Below are 15,110 nucleotides of genomic sequence, written 5' to 3'. Positions count from 1 at the left end.
AGTGACGCATATCAAAGCAATATGTAAACGATAAAGTACAATATATGTGACATAAAGTCACTGCAGTTATAGCAGATGCTGTTGGTGCCCGACCCATGTTTGGCACTAGCCGTTTTCATACGTGCCAATGGCATCCTATTGTAAGCACACGCGATTCTCCACTTGAAGACTTTCTCTCAGCCTGAGAGTCAGACAAGTCAGAAGTGTTGGGGAGGAATTAATCCTCCTGACAGAAGCTACCAGACAGTGGTGAATGGGAATTGAAAGACTCAGACCTCAGCTTCCTGGCCCTTCAGGTGGGTGTGCGGCACGCCACTCCCAGAGGTGCTCAGACCCACCCTGCTCATTCATGCACCTGTGCTGGCTTCTTTCCCTTTGCTGTCCCATGTCCTCATTCCCCCACCAGCGCATCCTGGAATCAACTCCCAATTAAGCCACTGGCCCTCAAATCTCTGTCTCAGGGTTTACCGAGAAATTCCTCCTTCGGCACCTTTCCCAGGAGTCTGGGTGGGTGTTCTCAGGCTGCCCCCTGCCTGCCCCCGGCTTCCCATGGGAGGTCCCCAAGGGAGCACCCCCGTAAGCTCAATATCTCCCTTCCTACCCCCTTTCATGAGAATCCGTCATTGACAGTCCTGCTGTTAGCTTTTCAAAGTGCATTTATTACCATATGGAAAGGCAGTTCTTTGAGTTCAGTGTGCATCAGAATCATCTGAGTGTTAAAATGCAGACTCCGTGGCCCTCACCCAGACTTTGTGAATCAGAATCTCTAGAGAGGGGTGCCCAGGTGCTTGCATCTTCACAGATTCTCCAGCTGATCCACACAGCATCCACTTTGAGAAATACTGTCCTAAGGCATTCCCGAGGTTGAGCTACCAAGGAATGTGAATCGTGTTCCTTAGTGTTCTCCCTACAGCCAAGGCCTCTGTGGATTCAAGTGAGAAAGCCTGGAATAGCTATGCCTCCTTGCTCCTGAAATGAAGCGTAGATGAGCCAAGTCCAGTTGTTACTGTCAGAGTGGGGCGGCCCGAGACTCCTGAGCAATGGTGTATAATGCAGAGAAGAGATCCATCTCCCTGACCCTGCCAAATTTCTGCTCTCACGCCTCTCACCACCCGGCCCCAGCCCCTGTTCTCTCCTGTGGTACAAACACTGTGATGACTACGCATGAAAAATTAGGTTACGGCCTGTGCTCCTTTGTCTCTGGGCAGAACAATCCCCTACCTCCCCACACACATCTTCAGAGCCACAGTTTCTGTGTGGTTTGAATTCACGGTTTTGATCAATGATGCAGGCAGGAGAGGAAGGGGCGGTGGAGGGTAGCAATGTGAGTTACTTTGTTGTTGGTTAACCCCCAGTTCAGCTTATCTGTCTGAACTCCAACTGCAAACCTCGGCTCCTTTCCTGTACCTCCAACCCAGTGCTATCCTAACCGGTGGCCTCAATACCCCTCTGCAACAAGCTCTGAAACCTCTCCAAATCTCTCACCCCACAGCGGCAGGAAACTACTTCTCTACATTTTAAGAGCGAGGACATAAAATCAGGGAAGGCTTCACGGAAGAGGCTGCATATAAGCTGGGCCTTGAAGGATAGATGTGATTGCCGCAGGGGAGGATAGAGGGAGGGAGGACTGCGATAGGAATAAGGCAGGGAAAACCTAACTAATATATAGGTAGGATAAGCATCAGGCACTGTGTTAAGAGCTTTAGATACATTATTTCATTTATTCCTCACTGCAAGTCCGTAAAGTAGGTGCTAATGATAGACCCATTTGACAAATGAGGACATTGAAACAGAGAGTTTAAGTTAACTGTCCCAAGTCACACAGCTATAAAAGGGCAAAGTAGGGACCCAAACCCAGGTAGCCTAGCCTATACCCTTGACCATCCTACTTCGCTGCCTCTCAACTACTATGTTCCCTGTTCTACAGATGGAAAACTGACACTGAGAGTCTAAGTAACTTGCCTAAGGTTACGTAGCTTGTAATTGACAAAGCTGGGATGCATTGGCCTTAGCGGATCGCCTTTTATTTACTGTATAACCATTTATACCCCTTCTAACTTAGTCCTTCCAGTGAATCATTTCAGTCACAATTTCTTATAGAGCCAGCCCTGGCTTACCATCACAACAAATGCCTATAGTTGGTCCAAATAAAAATCTTCCCTCTAGTGTGTAAGCACTGTGAAACAACAAGGCTCTCCTGAAATCAAGAGAAATAGCCCTCTGAAATACATCTCACTTTGTTTTCAAAATAGCATTCTCTTTAAGTCACCTGTTTGTCAGGCTCCCACTTATAAAAACCACAGGAAAAAAAATTCTTTAGGTCTTTAGTTGGAGACAAAGTACTTTCTATCTCTAACAGGTTATGAGTTAATCATTCTCTCCTCAGTCTGCCGTACATATTTCTGTTCTCACACTTCTCCTGCTGGGTTATAGCTGTCTGTTAACTTGGCAGACTTTCCCACCCTACTGGTGAGATCCTCCAGGCTAGGGACCAGGTTTTGGTGACCGCTGTCTGCCCTGTGTCTGGCCCCAGGATTGGTACAGAGCAGGCATTCAACAAATGTTCACTGAAAGAAGAAACGAATGGAATGTGGTTCCACAACACTTCCATCCACTAGGGACTTCAGTCTATATTCCTTCTGAATCCAGTGGTATGCAGGTAAACTGGCTCTCAAGGTGAGGGGAAAAGCCCTGATTTGTAGCGTTGGCTGATTTCTGTGGTGTAAATACTTCCACCATGGCTGACTTCAAGCTACCAATAGTTTATCGTGTCAGTGTGAGATCACAAAGGTGGATGAGCTATCAGATGAAGAAGAGAATGGAAATTCAAATAGCCAGAGTGAAAGACCAACCCAAACATTTGTGACTTAGGAGAATTCTGTGTTTCACCTCGCAGGAACTAAGCCTCTATCATTTGTCGTCCATTTGCAAATTGAGATAAACTTAAATGACATGGCTCCCAGAAGAGAGAGAAACCTGCCAAGTAAGCAACTATCCTGAAACCCAAAGGCCCGAGAAACACACTGGGTTTCTGAGAGATATTTACTTGTACTTGAAAATAAAAACACATTCACTTGCTTCCTTCAGCCAACAGAAAATTTCACAGATTAGGGTGTCAAATGTTGGAAGCGTCGCACAGACAGAAAGAAAGTGCATTCACAGAGGCAAAATCAGGGAGTTCTAAGGAGAACATCTCATTCGACACATCCCCACACCATGTTTCTTCCTCTCCCCTCCTGACTTGAAGGCCTCAACATCCTGGGCTGAACCTGGGTCGCTAAAACTCTACCCAACCGTCCATGGTTCAGTTTTGCGCACAGTAACGGAGCTAGTAAGTAAATGGCAGGATTTGAATCCAGAACCATCTGACCTCAATGTTCACGGCTCTTTCTAGTACATCACCTTTAATAAATACCTATTTGTTCTAAGCTGTAAGGGTGATTCAGATCACATCTATAAAGAGTTTTAGACTCTTACAAGTTTCAATTCTATAAGGTGTCACTTCAGGTGAGATACTAGAGTTGTTGATCCTGATAAATATCTAAAGATGGAAAAGTGTGAGTCCTGGGCCAATGAAGAAGTCCCGCGTTATCCCACCCATCCTCTAGTGGTTGTGGCTGGAAAAGACACATGTTGGAGTGACTGCTCAGCCTTATGCCAGATGTTGCCTTTCCTTTTTTTTTTAAATACAAATAATGAGTCTAGTGGCACTGCCAAGCCTTCTACTTACCACTCACACAGTCCTTCAAGTAGATCTTGAAATTCAGGATTATAGTGCTTTGGGCCCAGACAGTTTTGTAAGATCTACAGAGAAAAGAAAAAAGATAACAACTTGATATTTAGAATAAAGTTGTAAATATTAAAACAAAAGTTGCTATAAGTGTGAACATAAAACAGGTGACAGTAAATTTCATAAAAGTATGCATAAAGAACACTGTTATTTAAAATGTATTGTTTAAAATAAATTATCGCTGATTTGGGGGGACAGCCAATGCAAAATGCAGAGACTACAAAAGTCATACATATGGCTATGTTGAAGAGAAACTAAGGTTCTTTTTTCTGTATTATTCTAGATTGAATACTAGTTAAAATCACCCCTACCTCACCTCCCGGAAAAAACATCTAGAGTTATTGCCAAATAAAAATAGGGTGCTGTGAAAGGCCTTCTAGATGAGATACTCCCAGAAAAGACACAGTGTTTGGAAATGCATCACATTACGGGAAGTTAGCTGATGGAAAGGTCCAGATGTTTTAAGTATTTATTATTGGCCCTATAACCAAGGACTCTAGCTGATCAAAGCTGCTGGGCTTCCTAGGTGGGGCAGTACCTGGAAATTGCCTTAGGAAAAGGCTTTGTAAGTTTCCACATTTGTCATTTGTATGCAGTCCCAGGCATTATCTGCTACCTCTCAGACTGCCCATCATTTTGCTCCCTTACAAGAGTCGTGAACCTTGGAAAGTAGATGGGGATACTCTTAAGATTTGAACCATAAGGCAAATTAACCGTATTTTATCTGGACCGGAAGACATGATCTTTTTTTTTTTTTTTTTTGCGGTGCGCGGGCCTCTCCCTGCCGCGGCCGCTCCCGCTGCGGAGCACAGGCTCTGGACGCGCAGGCCCAGCGGCCGTGGCTCACGGGCCCAGCCGCTCCGCGGCACGTGGGATCCTCGCGGACCGGGGCACGAACCCGTGTCCCCTGCATCGGCAGGCGGACTCTCAACCACTGCGCCACCAGGGAAGCCCGAAGACATGATCTTTATTCTCTTCCCTAAAGACATGACTGCGTTCAGGCAGTATTACCCACCACTCCTGATGGTACACCAGAGGATTTTCAGTGACATGTGGATGAATAGATTCTATTTTCACACAGTTGTATTTATTTTCTTGTATGTAGTTTCATGGATATTATTGCTTTGGACACCGCTAACTTTAAGTAAATGAGTAGCTATAAAGGTAAATATTAAGAAAATAATAGTATTGTGGTATGTGGATAGATCACAAATTGTTAAGGAAGTTTGTAAGGAAAGGAAATTCGAGAAATGATGTTTAAGGGCTAATACAATGAGGTGTTCCCACCAAGATCAACATGCATTGAAATGGTCCCTTATTCGTACGAGCAGGAATAATCTGTTGCTCCTTTAACTTACTTGTGGCCATTTACTGCCTCTTATTTGTATGTTCTCTTCGCCTCTCCCACTGTTTACATCTTCCGCATATTCCATTCGTCTTAGTGAATGCCATATTGAAGTCTGGGAAGTGAAACTTCCCAAAGACATGTTCTTTGGTGAAATCCTTGTCCTCTAATCTTCACATCCTAGCATTTTATTTGATGATTTTAGATCTGATAAAATAGATTTTATTTTCTATTCAGTTGCCTTCTCTCTGCATAAGCTTCCTCTGAAGACAGTATACACAGCGATGAGGTTTCTCGGTTATACTCCCGTTTTCCTCCTTTATGAAAAGCTTCAACCTTTCGTTTTCCATCTGTACCACCCCCACTACTGGGCTGACTTTGGGTGACTGTCTCTTCTCGGCCTCACTCATCCAGCACAGTTATTCAAGTCAGATGACCGCGACATGAAGCACTGGCACTCGGTTAGGGCGCGTGTGTGCGCACGTTGAGATTATTAGAAAAATAATTCTAAAGGAATGGACTTCTGATATATTTTTCCTAAGACTAAAGCAATTTAGTAGCTCGGGGTTTTCATTCAAGAAAATGAACGGCTTTTATCATATCTGATGGAAGACTTCTTTTGGGAAGTCTGGCATATTCTGAGGCTGATTTCTGTAGCTTTACCACCATTTAACTCCCAACACAGCTGAAATCAGATAGGTTGCCGTAGGACGGCCTTTTTGTAACTGAGGAAGTAGAAAAGGGAAGGGGGGGGCGCTGAAGCAATGTCTTCTCTTTGAACACACACCGAAAAATGTGGTCTAATAGCTTTTTCTTAAAGAGAAAATACCTACATAACAGGTGAATCTGGTGAATTAAAACCAGAAACCTCCCTCATTTCTCCCCCCAGCCCACCACATGTTCTCAGGGTACCTAAATCAAAGAGAAACAGATTAAGGTGAACGGCAAGGAATGTTCTGTACTCAAAGCAAGATCAATCATTATACATAGATCCTTTTTTGGCACCGATGTAGAAAATCCAAACACGGAGATACTTAGGTCTGCAAATAACCTAATCTGCATACCAGATGGATCTAAGGGAAAAAACATAGACACTTTTCCACACACATATTTTTTTTAAATATGAGCATAGAAAAACAGATGCTTTTGCCCCCAAAGGGTCTGTGGGCCTCTCTCGAGTAGTCTTATGGAGCAATTTAACTTCAGATTTCTAAAATTACGAAAATGTCTAGATTAAGCATTAAATGGGAAGAGAAAGGGCCTCTAGAAAACCAGCTGAACATCTTCTGAATTATTTTTAACTGCTCAGTGATACCCAGCCCCCAATTTCACAGAGAAGTGGATGGAGGAGTCAATAAAGGGAGGTCTCCCCCAAATGGGTGGACTATGATTCACTGACCTTCAACAAATAATTTAATGCTCTGCCAGCTGCATGGTTCAGTGAATGAAACTACTGTTCAAGTTTCAGTGAATGAGGATTGTGGCATTATTTCTTTCGGGTCCTATTTGTGGGCGTAAAACTAAATCTCCTTAAAACAATGAATTTTATCTACATTTCACACATATTCCCTTATTGCACTTATCGTATCTACCATCGTATCAAGCCATCTATCTTCTCCAACAAATCTTACAAAGGCACAGTGAACACACAACACGGATCCGGGAACTTGATATTTCCTCCTTAAATTTCACAGTAGACGGTAAAACGGCTTTGATACTTGAAGTTCTGAAACTAGTTCAGAAAGAGCGATTATAATTACTGTAAAAGCAAAGTTGAATATTCTCTTGGTTACCAAAGTCATTAAAGAACTGCGGGTACAATTTATGCCTTGTTCATCCGTAACAGATGGAAAGAAGAAGATTTAAGACTAACTGAACAAGAAGCGCTCCCATTAACTAGTTCCTTTGTGCACCGTGTTACGCACAAGCCTCCCATCCCACCCCTACTCCGATAAGCCCTGCACCAAAAATTCAAAGAAAGGAAAGACCAGGAGCAAAACGTGACACTTTTGGCAGTGAGGCCTCACTTAGCTCACATCAGTAGGATCACTGCTGCCCCTACGTGAGTAACATTTCAAGATAATTGAGATGTACTCTCTTAGGTATCGGGAATTTGAGCATTTCTGATGGAAAACCTCCCCTCAGATGTATTATAATTCCCCTAGGTTTTTCAGCAGAAATTACTGAACGCAATAAGCCATACCCTGATGACTCAGGCACTCAGGATGAACATCCGTGATTATACTGTGCCGTAGTACAGTGTTGTCTGCTTTTTGGGGGGACTCCTCCTTCCCCTTTAAGTCAGTTTGTCACTTCCTCTGCTGCTAATGTACCTCTGTCTAATATCACCACCCCCCTCCATACACACCCCTTCTAATTTGTAGCTTTTCACTTACTGTGAACCAGAAAACCAGAATTGGTAAGAACTGTAGGTTAAATAAGAGTTAAGAAGGCACCGAAAGTAAGGATGAGGAAATAATTACGGCTTTTAACGCAACAGCTTTGTGACACCTAAAGGTTCCTATCTTCAGATAACTTTCCCACCTCTTCCAGTTTAAACTAAATTTTGAAAGGGTAGTGCTGTGAGAGAACTACCTTCAAATAAGTGAGTTTGCTTTGCACAGACCATCTGGGCATGGATTAAAGGGGCTATTCTAATAGCTTCAAGTTTTTCTGAACCTGAAAAACACTATCTTAGTGAATGACCTCTCTCCACAGTTATTTAACCCCACACAATTACATAACGCACATCCCAAACACTTTTGTAGATGTTATTCAGTTTGATTCTGACAACAGTGCTGAGATAGGAAAGGCCAGGCTCATGGTCCCAGATTACAGGTAAGGAAATGGAGGCTGGAGAAAGTTGAGTGACTTGCCCACAATCAAACTGAGTACGTGACAAGGCTGGGCTCCTGGGTTCTCTTTCGGGGGTCGTCTAACACTTAATGCTTTCTGTGGCTCCCTGTTGCCTTTCTTATGCTCAGAAGAACATTAAACCCTGCCTCTGGTGAGACAGACTTACTCTGTTTCCTTTGGGCTTGCTTCTTTATTTCTCTCCAAGCTCTGCCAGATGTCCTTAGGAATCTTTGCTCATTTTTCTAACAGAAATCAAAACCCTCTGATTTTATTATGTTGAAGGTTCTCAGGGAATTAAAAATTCAACAAATGTATGGTCCCAACTTGCCATCAAAGTTAACAAACGTCACCAGGAAGGATGTTTCTCACAAGCGGACACTGAAGAATACATCCCAGCAGATACCTAACAGCTCATTTTGTGTCACAGTGGTGTGAGAAATCACCTCCTCGAGACATTCATTAACCTTTCATTTCCTCCGTAAATAATCAGTCAGATACGTGGCTCATATTTTAGATTAATCAAAAATAGCTCTCTCTCGCTCTCTCTCGCTCGCTCTCTCTCTCTCTCTCTCTCTCACACACACACACACACACACACAGACCTAGGTTCTAATTCCAGCTTTAGCATTTCTTAGCTGTGTGGCCTTGGGTAAATTACTTAAATTCTCTTTGGTTGAGATACCTCATCCGTAAAATGAAACTTATGATACTTAATCTGTTTAGTTGTTCTAGGGATTAAATACAGCACCTAGCGCAGTGCCTGGCATATACTAGGAACTCAATTAAGGGCAATTGTTTTTAGTATTATCGTTGTGACCTTTTATATACAGCTCTGGTTTGATATGTGTACATTGCTTTCTCAAACTGTTTTTAGACCCTTGACAGCTGTGTCCATAGAGGAATGTATGATGAAGTTTAATGGCCCCTTACTTGCACAGGTTCTTTCTGAGGCCTTATTCATAATTTTGTATTATTTTTCTTAAAGAAGGCTCTTAAAGTGATATTAGCTTCAGGCCTGCACAAAACCTGGTTGTGCCTCTGGTTGTGTCTTTAACCTCTATCATATCCCCCTCCTCACTCCCACTCCTGCATACAGTCAGTACTGTACAGTCAGCACTCAAAACAATGACATTTTATAAAATCTTCAATTAACCAGAATTTTTGCTGTACTTAACTATAAGGAAATAAGCTTATGGCAGGTATTCTGTGAAAACCTTTCAACTGCCAACCAATACATTTAGTTGGAAAATATTCAATCCACTTACATATTTTGAGATAATAAAAATGCGCTTTGTAAACTGTAGAGCTTAGTATTAATACAGTGCCACTCATGAAAATTATGATAAGAGTGATGACCCTAAAGCAGGGTTTCTCAATCTCGGCACTACTGACACTCTTGGCTGGATAATTCTTTGTTGTGGGGACTGCCCTGTGCATTATAGGATATTTAGCAGCATCTCTGGCCTCTGCTCACTAGATGCCAGTCACCCCTCCTAGATGTGACAATCAAGATGTCTCCAGGCATTGCCAAATATCCCCTAGGGGAAAAATCCCTTCCCCCACTACCTTAAGGCACATTCAGCACCAAAAGATGTACAGATGTTCACAAGTCTTTCATATTAAGGTAAGAAAAGGAAGGCAAGCATTTTAGAAAAGTTTTTTTTTTTTTCTCAACTGCTTCTGCTAGAAAAGTTTTCAATAAGCAAAAGCAACCTCGATTAACCTGAAAAATCACATTAACCCCATTCCTTGAGTGTTCTATTCCCTAAGCATTCCAGATAAAGAAAGAAAAATGTACCATACATTCTATTTTCTAATTTGTATGCAAAGTTCAGCCCATTTTCCAGCTCAACAGCTAAGTACAGAAATCCAGTTCATGGGTGAGGGATCATCAGTTTCATCACTTTTGCCATCTATTTTAAGTGATAATGATGCCACTGACCTGGAAGTTTAGAGAGCTTTTTTCCCTTGCTGTTGACATTTTTAACTTTCATATTAGCAATTCTTCCTGTATCCTATGCCTGAAAGTAAAATGCAACAGAAAGAAATCTGGCCCAACTAACTATGATTTACTATATGTAAATGACCTAACACTTTGTCGATTACTTAAAAGTAATTTGCTCTAGCCATCCCAATGACTGTGCAATTGAAAATGTCCTTGAATAAGCAATATTTCTTATCTTTTATTTCTGCAGGTTGTGATCCTGGGGAAGCATTCAAGGGGTTACCACTACATGCTTGCTAACCTGGTAAGAACAAGCAGAGCTTAAGTTTCCAGGGCATTATATTCTATTTAGTTTGTGTCGCCTGTAATTATCCCTAAAAGAAATACAAGAAGAACCTAATGTGTTCTCTAGACACTTCGAGAAATGGGTCAGTAAATACTAAAACCTGAATGCAATAGCCTTGTTTTCAATTATGCTGTGTCTGTTTTAGCTGTGAAGCTTATATCCTCTCCTCGTTGAAAAACTAATAATTTGATATGATTCTTCACTGATTACTCTTAGATTTAATTTGGAGTTGAAACGTCAACCATTTTAATCAGGTTTCAAATGTAAAACAAGGGACAGGGGACACAAGAAACTGACTCTTCCCCCAATTAATCCAAGTGTATGTGCACATTGGTATTGGATTTGTCTTTCTAGAAACAGGCCACTACCAAATCTTTTCGAACCAGATGTGAGCAGTAGGTTTGAACACAGAACAATTAAGTAGTCCTGTCAAAGTGCATAGCCACCTTTCTACGTATACCAAAACACAGCTTGAATCTGCACCTTCAAACTCCCCATGCCTTTAAAAGCTGTGACATTCTAGAAATTACTTTTTACTAAGGTTGGTTTATAGGTCTTCTTTCTCTAAAAGGACAACTGGTTTAGGAATTAACAAAGTGGCTTCTAAATCCGTAATATATGTTTGGCAGAGGTTCTGAATAATGCTAAATACATGTTTGGCAGAGGTTCTGAATAATACTATCTCCCTGTAATGAAAGAGGAATGGTAAATTATCACTATGATACTAAGAATCTATTAAATTACTACATAACATGAGTTCTAGCCCCAACTTTATTCCATTAGCACAAGAGAATCATAATCATTATAGAGCTCTTAAACCAAAAGAATAGCAACAGAGGTGAAAGATTATCGTAATTATATTCTTAGATTTCTTAAATCAAAGAGAAAAATCTTATTTTGTTTTAATAATGAATAATTTTAAGTGAGAAAGGAAGTGTTACTTAAACCTCCTTAAGAAGTGTGTGCACTCAAACACTTTATAAGATGAAGATCAGAGCTACTGCTTTGAAATGTTGTGTGCATCGTCTCCAATAAATTGCTCAAAGTGGAGCGCTTCAGTCCATCGTAGGGATAAATGAATCCACTCTTTTAGGAGAAGAAATCTCGATTCTTAATTTACATCTGAGTACATCCAATCTGTTTTTAGACAACTGATAGGTAAAGGATGTTTGTTGACTCGTTGGGGGTGAGACCAGGCTTTGGCAGGAAACATGGAGGTTATAGCAAGGTATCTGAGGCAGTTATTGATGGATTTTTACCATTTCTTTCTCACCCGTAAGTATTTTGTTCTTCTTCCTTCCTTCCTCTCTCACTTCCTCTTCTCTTCTGCCTATAGGGTCCACTCAGCACTGATGGTACATGAGACAACTTTAGGTAGTGCACACACGAACTGTTTTTTATTACAATGGTAAATGTATTTATTTACCACGTACTAGAAAAACATAAAACTAGCACATCAAAACCCAAATTTTATGGATGTTATTACTTCATACAGGGCTAGAGATTTACCAACAAATGAAATAACTGTTTATGTCAAATGTGCCAAGTAAACAATAGCATGTTGCTATAAACAGATACAGCAAAATCTGTTTTGGGTATATGCAGTTGTGGTGCTACATGGATGACTGGAGTTTGGGAAAGAGCATTGAACTAGGGGTCAGAGACTTTGGGTTGTCCTACTGACCTTGCTACTCACTAGCTATGGGATGTTGGATAAGTCACCTCACCTTTGAGGACCTCAGTTTCCATACTGTAAAACTCAGATGGGAGTGGGGAGTTCATTGATGTATTGGTTGGATCCTTTAGAAGCAGATGCTGAGACATAAATAGAAGTGCAAGACATTTGTTGGGAGTAATGCCCGTGAAAAATAAAAGGGGGAGGGACACAAGTAGAAAGGGAGCCCTTCAGACCACAATACAGGTCTGATATCGGCGAAGGAGGGGAAAAGGAAGGAAGTTTGAGGGATAGTCAGGGAGTTTGGGATTGACATGTACACACTGCTGTATTTAAAATGGATAACCAACAAGGACCTACTGTATAGCACAGGGAACTCTGCTCAATATTTATGTAACAACCGAAATGGGAAAAGAATCTGAAAAAGAATACATACATGTATGTATATAACCGAATCACTTTGCTGTACACCTGAAACGAACACAACGTTGTTAATCAAGTATGCTCCAATATAAAATTAAAAGTTAAAAAAAAAAGATCTTCAGACCATGGGCTAGCACACCTGGGAGCTACAGTGCAACAACTCCACCTGGAGGAGGCCCATGCTGCCCCAAAATGGCAAGCCACTGTACCCCGACCTTGCGCAGCCATTGGCTGGCAACGGCCTGGGAAGCACCCACCTCCCGCTTGCGAGCTGGGGTAAATCCTGAAGGCGCCTGAAGCTGGAGACTGTCGGCTAACTCACGTCCTGGAGGCAGGTTCTATGTTAAAAGATCTAAGCCTGAGCCCTGCACATCAATGGCTGTCTCAGTTGGCATAAGGTGACCAGATGATCTATAAAGACCTCTCCCATTCTGGATTCCTAACTGGGCCTCTCTACTCCTACTGACAATCCTTCAGAACTTTGGTTTCAGTTTTGAGACCCAGACCTGACAGAAGTGAAAGCACGTAGAGTGACAGAACTGCAGGAGAAAATCACTAGGACAAGGTTGGGGAAAAGAATGGTAAACTGGATGCCTAACACAGAACTCAGAATTATGAAACCTTGGAAAAATGCCTACCACAAGAATAAGCAAAGTCTGTTCCCTCAGAAAGAATGTAATATATAGTGTCATGTCAGTCTGGATAATGAAAACATGAATTCATTTACCATGCTTTGAGCTGCCATCCCTTCTCTTCCTCCAGTGACCTTCTTTCCATCTGAACACAGCCATGTGTCTCCATAAGTCCCTGTTCTCTATATCAAATTGCATATGGGCAATACAGATAGGAACCGTTACTAACCTCTGATGAAACAGTGAGCCACATTATGCCTTCCGTGGTTACCAGATTTTTTTAAGCAGCTAAAAATACCCCAAAGACACATATACATATATACACACAGCAAACCAAAACTATTTAGAAGTCATTTAGATGATCAAAAATGGGTAAGTGGAGCTAAGAAGATGTTTCCTTCCAAGATGAGCCACAGCTGGATGAAAGCTGAGGACACGTACGCAAGGGAAGATGTTCTCATCTGAATCTTGGTGTAACAACAGCACAGAACCACTGCCTTCCTCTACAGATGCAAAGTCAAACACGCTCACACTGCCTACCCAAGCTTTCTGGAACCACCTGCACCAGAGCCCCAAGCGCCCCCTTTGCTACTACGTCCCATCTTTCCGGCAATGACTTCTATGTGCTTTCACATGGACCTTCCCTGGTAGCAATCCTAAAGTGACAAGACCTGGATATTCGGTAAATGCTTCAACAAAGACCTTTCACAGGTCAAGGTGTACATTTCAGAATGGACAACAAGCTGCAGAGAGTTCTAACTCGTTGAAACCCCTGGAAGAAACAAAAGATTTCATCGGGAGCACAGGCCAGAGATGTGATCTGGTCAGGCCAGAAGCGGACACGCCAACAATCAAAGAGTTAGTAAGTCTCTTACAAATTCTGTATCAGTCAGTGGTGTCGTTTCTTTTTAGGGGTTGTTCCACAATTGATTGTTATTTCCTCTTCCAGAACTCCCCCTAAGGTGGTAATGTGTCTCTACTTTAGTACCAGAGGTAACCAGCAGGTATACAATTTGTCAGTCAAGCCACCTCTCTCTCTTTCATGGTAAGGTCCTGGATCAGGATCCTTTCCACTGCATTCCCAGGCAGTGTACTATGTACTGTGATTTGTTTCATATATGTCAATAACAGTGTGCATTGGGCTTCCCTGGTGGCGCAGTGGTTGAGAGTCCGCCTGCCGACGCAGGGAACGCGGGTTCGTGCCCCGGCCCGGGAAGATCCCACGTGCCGCGGAGCGGCCGGGCCCGTGAGCCATGGCCGCTGAGCCTGCGCGTCCGGGGCCTGTGCTCCGCGGCGGGAGAGACCACAGCAGTGAGAGGCCCGCGGACCGCAAAAAACAAAACAAAACAAAACCAAAAAATAATAATAGTGTGCAGAACCCTAGACTAACCCTAGGCATAATAAAGAAAACAAAGCACTAGACCAGGAGCTAGGAGATAGGTTCGAATCCCAAGAATTGATCTAACTAGCCTGTGACAAACCAAACCTCTCTGAACCTGTTTCTTAATCTGTAAAATGAAGAGATAGACCAGATCAGGGTTTCCCAAAGCGTGCTATTTTTACATGAGATGATTTGAGGTAGTATACGGCAACACTTCTTAGACTGATTAGTTTTGAACTTATATTAAATGTGTATTCAAAGAAGATAACTCTCCCGTCAATTCTACGAAGCTAAATTAGATATTCAGATTAAAAAACTTAGTCGATGTGGGCTTCCCTGGTGGCGCAGTGCTTGAGAGTCCGCCTGCCGATGCAGGAGACGCGGGTTCGTGCCCCGTTTCGGGAAGATCCCACATGCCGCGGAGCGGCTGGGCCCGTGAGCCATGGCCACTGAGCCTGCGCGTCCGGAGCCTGTGCTCCGCAAATGGGAGAGGCCACGACAGTGAGAGGCCCGCATAACGCAAGAAAAAAAAAAAAAAAAAAAAAAAAAAAAACTTAGTCGATGTAAAGAAAATATATGAGGTAAAGACTAGTTCAGATGATCCACCCATGCGGCCAAAAAACCCTGTAAAGGTGGCACATTAGAGGCTAAAATTTGAAAAACACTCCAAGGTGACTTCCAGCTCTACATTTCTTCCCTCGTGGAGGGTCAGTTCGG

At 42.5% G+C, this 15,110-nt stretch overlaps 1 protein-coding gene across 2 annotated transcripts in view; it reads left to right on the top strand.

The window, feature by feature from the left end:
• Positions 1-15,110, top strand: part of GRIA3 (glutamate ionotropic receptor AMPA type subunit 3) — a 282,338-nt gene that overhangs the window by 163,880 nt on the left and 103,348 nt on the right. For both annotated transcript variants that reach the window (XM_007448347.1, XM_007448348.1), the window contains exon 5: positions 10,187-10,240. In XM_007448347.1, the coding sequence (XP_007448409.1) occupies positions 10,187-10,240 (54 nt within the window). The remainder of the gene's footprint in view (positions 1-10,186; positions 10,241-15,110) is intronic.

Source organism: Lipotes vexillifer, unplaced genomic scaffold (assembly GCF_000442215.2).
Source record: "Lipotes vexillifer unplaced genomic scaffold, Lipotes_vexillifer_v1.1 scaffold1524, whole genome shotgun sequence".
NCBI lineage: Eukaryota > Metazoa > Chordata > Mammalia > Artiodactyla > Lipotidae > Lipotes > Lipotes vexillifer.
This window is presented reverse-complemented; position numbering and strand designations above follow the sequence as displayed.